Source organism: Alligator sinensis, unplaced genomic scaffold (genome assembly GCF_000455745.1).
Source record: "Alligator sinensis unplaced genomic scaffold, ASM45574v1 scaffold59_1, whole genome shotgun sequence".
NCBI classification, from domain to species: Eukaryota; Metazoa; Chordata; order Crocodylia; family Alligatoridae; genus Alligator; species Alligator sinensis.
In genome coordinates, this window is record NW_005841878.1 from 2135257 (window position 1) to 2143209 (window position 7953).

The 7953-nt window shown below is 40.1% G+C and overlaps 1 protein-coding gene across 12 annotated transcripts in view; it reads left to right on the forward strand.

Moving 5' to 3' along the window:
* DGKH (diacylglycerol kinase eta) overlaps positions 1 to 7953 on the forward strand; it is a 110182-nt gene that overhangs the window by 55726 nt on the left and 46503 nt on the right. For 11 of the 12 annotated variants that reach the window (XM_025196158.1, XM_025196165.1, XM_025196166.1 and 8 more), the window contains 2 exons: positions 1135 to 1263; positions 6364 to 6498. In XM_025196158.1, coding sequence (XP_025051943.1) covers positions 1135 to 1263; positions 6364 to 6498 — 264 coding nt within the window. The remainder of the gene's footprint in view (positions 1 to 1134; positions 1264 to 6363; positions 6499 to 7953) is intronic. The other variant, XM_025196163.1, reaches the window with a different exon arrangement.

Here is a 7953-nt window from a genome sequence, read left to right on the forward strand (position 1 = left end):
TTCCCCTTTTGCCAAATCTTGAAATGTAAAGACAGAGGTGAACTGGCTGGGAGGGCACACCCTGCAATGCCTTTTCACTTTGTATTTTTGCCACTGTCATGCATTGAGCAGCCAAAAAGCCCGCTGGTTTTCAGCAGCAAAAAAAAAAAAAAGTGACATCTTCCCTAGTAATAGTGAACCTAACCTCTGGTTGCTGGTACTCCTGCATTGTGCGCTGCCACTCTTCTTTTCCCTCCCTGCTGTTGGATCAGAGGGCACACCCTGCAATGCCTTTTCACTTTGTATTTTTGCCACTGTCATGCATTGAGCAGCCAAAAAGCCCGCTGGTTTTCAGCAGCAAAAAAAAAAAAAAGTGACATCTTCCCTAGTAATAGTGAACCTAACCTCTGGTTGCTGGTACTCCTGCATTGTGCGCTGCCACTCTTCTTTTCCCTCCCTGCTGTTGGATCAGAAGCAACTGGAGGGTGCAGGGTGTGTGGGGGAGGGATGGATGCGGGACAGGAGGGTGAGCTGGCATTTTAGCACCATCCTGGTGCCCAGGGCCTATGCCCCTCTTGGCCACCCATTGTTATACTGCTGTATACAGAGTTGTTTCAGTGACTTTGACTCATATTCTTTCTTTCTAGAAAAGCAGCACACTGCATAGTAATTTTGCTTTTAAGATATAATAGGGTTTAACAGTGGTTTTAATGCAAAAATTCTGCCAAAGTAACAGTCAGATTATAAATTGGCCACCAGAAGTGAGGGACCAGCTTTTTTCCGGGTGCTGCCTATATGCAGCTTTCTCTAGTGTCAATAGGAGACCCCTGCATGCAGCACTGAAGAATCCAGCAATGGAATACAATGCAAAGTCCTGGACACTTAGCACAGCTGCCTGGCCCCTTCTTGTAGCAAGCTGTTCTGTTCACAGCTCACTTTCTTTTTTTATTACTTACTCTTTTGGGAGCTTTTTAAAGCACCTAGTATTTGTCATTGGCAAAGGCTGTTGCACTGCTCCTGTTCTGATAGGGCAGATGAGACCTGTTACTGTTATTCATAAACCCTATACTAGTGCTACAGAAATAGGATGTTACATCTTCCACATATACATATTTCTCTAAAGAAACTTTAACATTTCCTCCTTTGAATAAGCAGTTGTGGATGAACAGAATGCTCATACTGAAGAACAAGAGAACCAGTCTGCTCTAGAATATAGTAAAGAATTGGAAGAATCCAAGGAAGAGGAAAAAGAGGAAGATACAAGGGAACATGAATTCCAGTCAAGTAAGCAAACTAAGAGTAAATTACTTTACTTTAAAAAAGTAACTAAAGAACAACTTAACAACATTTTAGTTTTTAGAAGCAAAAATTCTCATTTCATAGTTAATGGGGTTAGACCATTTCCAGTATTAGTGCGATTTTGCTACTATTATATTGATATTATTTCTATTTTCTGAAAATAAATTATTTTTTTTGTATAAACTGTGCTCTGGAACTCTGCTTTGTATCCCCTGAGCCACGCATATTATTGCAGTGGAGTTCTAAGAACCGTGTGACCTAAGTGAAGATTTGACTTTTTTTGCAAAGCATAGATTAATATTCCATGAAAAATGTAACTTTTGGTGACCTGAAACTAGCATATTTCATGGTGTATGTGTCAAGTTTTGAAGACAAATTTTTAACTCTCAAAATTCAACCTCGACTTATGCACCATTCCCTGACTCAGTGCGCGGTGCTGGAAGCTCAGGGTGGGCTTGTGTGAGAGTTGTTATGCTGGCAGGCTCCCAGGAAGTTGGATTGGGCCCCTGGGGCCGGCCTGGGGTGGGGGGGTGGGGGGGTGCTGCTGTCACAGAGGGAAGGACTGCCCCCACCCCCGGAGAGGCGAGGAAGCTCATGTCCTGTGCAGCTCATTCCTTGACTTCAGGGCAGGCAGGGAGGCTCTGCCAAGAGTAGGATAGGGCACCCCCTCACCATTTGTGTCTTCAGTGGGCTCCTGTAACTGGCAAGACACCTGGTGCTGCCTGGGAAGGGGCAGGCTTGCTTAGGTGTCGGGCAGGGGTAGTGGGGAGGCTGGCCTTGCCCAACACCCTTAGTCTTGGTGTATAAGAGAATTATCTCTTTCTCTTGTATTTTGCGTAATAGTTAAAGAGTGTTGGATCTGAAACTCAGGTGTTTCAAATGTGTGAGCTACTGGGCTCTAGTATGCTTCTTTCTATCTCTGTTGTGATGATTATTTAGAGTCATAGAGTAATAAAGCTGGAAGGGACCTCACAAGGTCATCTAGCCCAACCCTTGGTAAAGGTAGTAGGATCTTCCCTCTTTAAACCATTCCAGTCAAATGTTTGTCTAACCTGCTCTTAATAACTTCACTTTGATACGAAGTGAATAGCAGAAACGGAAGCCAATCCAAATCCCCCGGCTAGTGAATTGTGGAGAGGTGAAAGACTGAGGTTTAAATCACTGCTCTGAATCAGGAGAAGAGATTGAGCTTCTCTTTTCTTTCTCTGTGCCATATGGGGGCCTTAAGCACTGCTGTATACTGCAAGTATAACCACTGTGTACTCCGCCTTTTCCTGTCAATTTAACCTTTTGCCTTTAATAAAGAAGCACAAAAATGGTATGGAACTGTTTAATTTGAGCTGAATAAGATGTTTCATTCCACTTCAAACATATTGTTTCAATTTGCCAAATATATATATATAGTAACCTAGAAAAAAATGTTAATTTTGTCTCTCTTTTGTTCATCTACTAAACTGGTTCTGTTGAGTTTTTCTGATACCTTTGCAATAAGCAAGAGAATGAAGCCCTTTTGCAACTGGTACACATTGAAAAGATTGATAGAGAGTTGTATTGAAATTGAAAATTATATGTTAGAATTGATTGTATCAAGAAGACAGATTTGAAATGGCTAAGGATCTCTAAGACATAGGTGAAAAGAAGGTGGTTTTTATATGATGATGGAACCTTAGTTGATAATGTCCTGTCCTGAATTCCTGAGATTTAGGGTTTAAAAATATAGCAGTCTGTCAGTGCTACTTAATGGATAATACATTTTCAGCCTTTAATTTTGAGATTTTTTTTTCATTGTGTGGCAATCTTTCCAAGTTATCGTTTTTCATGTGATGAATTGCTGGGTTTAAAGAGGGAAGAATTTAGAATCCTTTAAAGTCTGTTACTGAGCCCTGATTTCTTTACCGGAATGGCATAGTTATGGAGCAGTAACTATATGTACTACAATTAATACTCTGTCTCTCTCTGTTAATATATTATATAAAAGGAATTGACTTTACTTGGATTGATGCTAATAAGAATGAGTACACTTACCAGAAAAGCCAAAGTTTCAAGGACTGCAGGAATATGGAATCTGTATTTGTCTCTTCTAGGTGGTCCATTTTCAGTCGGTGTATGGAGCATACAGATGGGCTCATGTGGGAGGTTTCTGTTTCTGTCACGAGTGTCAAACCTGTTTTGAGAGGATTTCAGGCATTAAGCCTGAGATTTTATGAGTATTGAATTATATTGCAAAATACAACAAGCAGTTACATTTTTAATTCCAAATTCCAAACAGTCAATTCCAATTAGAATGGGGCTGTACAATATGCTGAAACACCTAATTGCAAGACCTGAGCTAAAATGGACTGGTGTGGACAGCCCAGAGAACCTGGGCCATTTACATTTTTTCTTTAGACTTTTTTTTAAGTCTCTGCTTTGTAAGCAAACTTTTGTGTTAAGTTTGTGCATTCACAGCTTCAGCTCCTGAAAGATCTGCTGCCTATCAGAACCTAAATGTATTAAATTATATAAAGGGTTGTTATGGCTACCATCATCCCTGGTTAAATATCCTAATTATCGCATTATTTCTTTGCCAAAAAGAGAAAATAAGCAAAGCATGACTCAAGGAGTTTAGGGGGTTTTGGTTCTGATTTTTTTTTCTTTGTTTGGAATGGTCATCTATGCTGAACTTCTTTGTGCATCAAATAATCATGGGTTCCTAGAGTAACATTATTTCTGTAATGATTGGAAAGCTGTTCCTACATCTAAAATGCATGAAGTGGAGCACATATTAATTCTGTCTGTGGGAGGTGGGTGTTTAGGGAGAGAGCATGAAACATGAATTCAATTATATGCAATGAAGCACCAGTTTTACTCATTAAGGCTCTGTTGGCTTTTATCAGAGCATGAGCAGCAAAAGTTTATCTTTATTGCAGCTTATCCCCATGCGTCTCATCTGTCAAATAAGGAGCAGCTGTTCTGCTGATTTTTTTTTTTTCTTTTAATGTAACCGCCTTGTTCCTGAATAGAGGGAACAGATTGTAAGAACAGCACTGTGAATTTTTCAGTAGCATTATGATGAGTGAATGTTAATTGTGTTCTGAGAATTATTTTTTTACCCTCTGAGATTTGTCCCTCAGTCAGTTGAAGAAAGTAACGTTTTCCATGCATTAATTACCTCAGTCTAAATATTTAATAAACTCTTGTTAGGTAAAATTTAAATATAACTTGCTAATTTTATTTCCACTTGTTTTCAAACATTTTGGAATTGTCTGGTCAGGCATGTAGGCCAAAGATTGTTTGTGTTGATGCTGTGTCTTACAACACTATCGCTTGATAGCTGCTGAAGCTAATTCATAGCTATTAAAAGCCAGAAGGGACCATCTTGTATAACAGAGGGCACAGAATTTCAGCCAGTTATCCCTCTGCTGAGCCAAATAACTTGTTTTTGTCAAAAGCCTGTCACCAAAAAACACATCTAGCCTTAATCCAAAGATAAAAAGGGATGGACAATTCATTGCTTCATTGATAGCTTATTCCAGTAGTTAATCATCCTCGCCATTCAAAATATTTGCCTCATTTTAATTTTAATCTGTTTGGCTTTAATTTCCAGGCTTTGGCCCTTGTTATGCTTTACTTTGCTAGATTAGGGAGACCTTTTAGTACCTAGTATATGATCTTTGTGGAGGTATTTATGCAGCATAATCAAGGTACCGCTCAATCTTCTTTTTAATAAGCTACTCAGTCTCTCAAAATCTCTTGTAAGGCAGTTCTTCCACTTCTTGAATTACCTTTTGCCCTTTTTTTCTGTCACTCTCCAGTTTTTCAGTTTAATAATTCACCTGGTGAACTGCAGAACATTTAAACACTTGCTCTGTTGGCAGCACACATGTTTATACTATTCTTTTTTTTAATAATTTATTTCCTATTAATTTTTTAAACGAATGATTATGCAGATGGGAAGAAAAAATATGCAGGTCCTCTAACTGCTTTGTAGTTTTTCTTATCCATGTTTCTGGAGCTGGCCAGGGTTTAGCTTCGGGAGGTTTTGTGATTCCTTTTATTGGATCAGCTGAACAGTTGAGAGAGATGCTGAACGTGTTTTTGGGCACAAAGTGCCTTTTACTTCAGGTTTGGGAAACAAGTAGACACAGGCTAAGCTAAACAGGACCTTTTGTGAACCAGCCAGCACCATAGGCTGCCCATCCCCTGCTGTGACCCAGTTGTTCCTGCTCTGGCCACGTACACACATTGTTTCTCCTGGGAGAGTTGCTACTTTCCCAGGAGAAACCACGTATATATGGATGTTCATATTTTTTTCCCAGAGCAAAAATGGCTGCTCCAAGAGAATCCAGTAACAACCAGGATTAAATCACTCCCAGGAGTGTTTTTTTGTGGGAGAGTGAATGTCTGAAAACAATTCTTTGTAGGAGAAGTTGCAGCACGGTCCTTCAGCATCCCATGATGCTTTGTTTCCCCTGGCCCCCCCCCCCCCCCAGTGTGTCACTCAGGCTGGACTTTACTGCTCTGGCCACACACGGAGCAAAGCACTGCCCCTTCACAATCCTTATGTTGTGTAGCAGGGTGACACAAGCTGGCCCTGAGCAGTCTGGATCAGCCAGTCAGGGCTGCCTTGTGCACATCCATGCAGACCGGGGGAACCTGCAGAACACACTGAGATGTGTACAGGGGCCCCTGGCTGTGCAGTGTAAGCACTGCAAGCAGTCTGCTCCTCACGGGCTCAGCATTCAAATATCTGTTTAGAGGTCTCTGGATAAGTGTTTCTATCAGGAAAACAAATCTGGGAGACTTTTCCCAGATCATTTGAATGTATGTGTGTAGCCTCTGTGCAGAGCAGCTGATCTTCTGATCTCACATCCTTTCACTGAGAAATAACTTGGGCATATCTTTTGACCTTTCTGCATCTAGTTTTTCTATCCTGTTGAAAGATGAGGGACACTTTTCAGAGAGTACTAGGTACAATTAATAGTTAATACTTGTAAAATACTTTGAGACTGTGAAACTTACATATCACACGCACAAATATACACCCCTTAATTAGTGCACAAATGTATATTTCAGTTTGCATTTTGTTCTAACTTTTTTGCACAGCCAAAACTGCACCAAGATCTCCAGATCGACGTACAAGTCGAGCTGTCCATTCTCAGACAGGCTCTTTCTCTGCCGCAGCCTTGGCAGCCAGTAAAGAAAACCTCCCAGTGCTTAACACTAGAATAATCTGTCCAGGTAATGATTGATTCTGAACTCTTCTTGTCCATTCAGTAACTTTATATGCCCTTATGTGATTTTAATCAAACTTTGCTCTTACATACCTTCACCCAAAGATATCAAACAATTTTCTAAAAAACTGTTGAATAGATATGTGCAACGTTTTTGTGTTGCAAATGTGCAGTATCAAATGTGGGTTAATTTAAAATGCCTCTTCTCACTGAGCTGAGCACCAAATGCATGGCAAAAGTGTAGCACTTGATTTTGGAGAATAAGGAGCAGAACTGGGAGGCCTCTTTATATCTTTCTTTACTCTCTATTTAATGGAATAATTAACCTTATTCCTTTTTTACTAAATGAGATGCTGGGGGGGGGCACCTCTCAGGAAAAATACTATAAATGAGTCTATACAACGGTACTTTCCATCAATGAGAACTGCAAAATTGTTCATATTCCCCTGTGCAGATTTCTACCAAAATGACTGTTTGTCTCCAAGCAGACTGACCCTTCAGAGCATATTGAGATGTATGCACAGGGTCTTAATAAAATGTCATTAGCTTATAATGAAATAAGCTAATGACTTTAATAAAATGTCATTAGCTTATAATGAAACATGTTTGTATATCAGTTTAGCTGAAACCTTTTGGAAAGCACATTTTATTTGCATTTATTGTATATTGTATTCTTTTGTGATTTTTATGAGAGTCAGTTTGGGGGTTGGCAGCTTGCCAGTGAACAAAAATTACAAACTTTGACCCTTTCAGTAGTAGAAACAAGAACTGTTCTTTAGCTCCTTATTTGGCTTCCAAACACAAACACCTGTTTTCTCACTTGTCTACATCTTGTTGCTCCCTATCCCATCACACCTTTCATGGTGTGGACATACAAACAGAGCCCTTGGAAGGGCAGTGTTTCAGAAGAGCAGTAGCTGGTATATTCTCATTGCTGTGTGTGTGAAGGGCTGCAAGCAATTCAAATGCAGCAAATCAGTTCCAACTAACATTCTTTCATCCAGGGTTAAAGTTGGACAGGATTGGCTGCGGTTGTTCTCAGCTGGTTCATATATAACAATTAGAAATATCAGTCCACTGCCCTTTTGAAACCCCTTTTAGAAGGGCTCTCTTTTAAAAGTGTTCCTGTGTCCACACACTCAGACTGCTCTATTTCTCTTTTTCCCCTTGTTCTCTCTTGTTCCCTTGTCCCTCTCCATTCCATTTCTTTCTGTACTTTTTTTCTTCTCCAATTTTTTTCTCTACTGGGGTGTGGACAGGCATAACAAAACATTTCAAACGTGTTTGGAAGACCTCAAAGGCTGTCTGGACCCACTTGAATACAAGTCCTTTCAAGTATTCCATAAATAGCTTAAACAATCCAAAGTCGCACCTCTTGAAGCAAAATTATTCATTTTTGGAGCTGTTCACTTTTGGGTTATGTCTGCAGAGGAGAGGAAGGGAAAGAGGGGGGACAACGTGG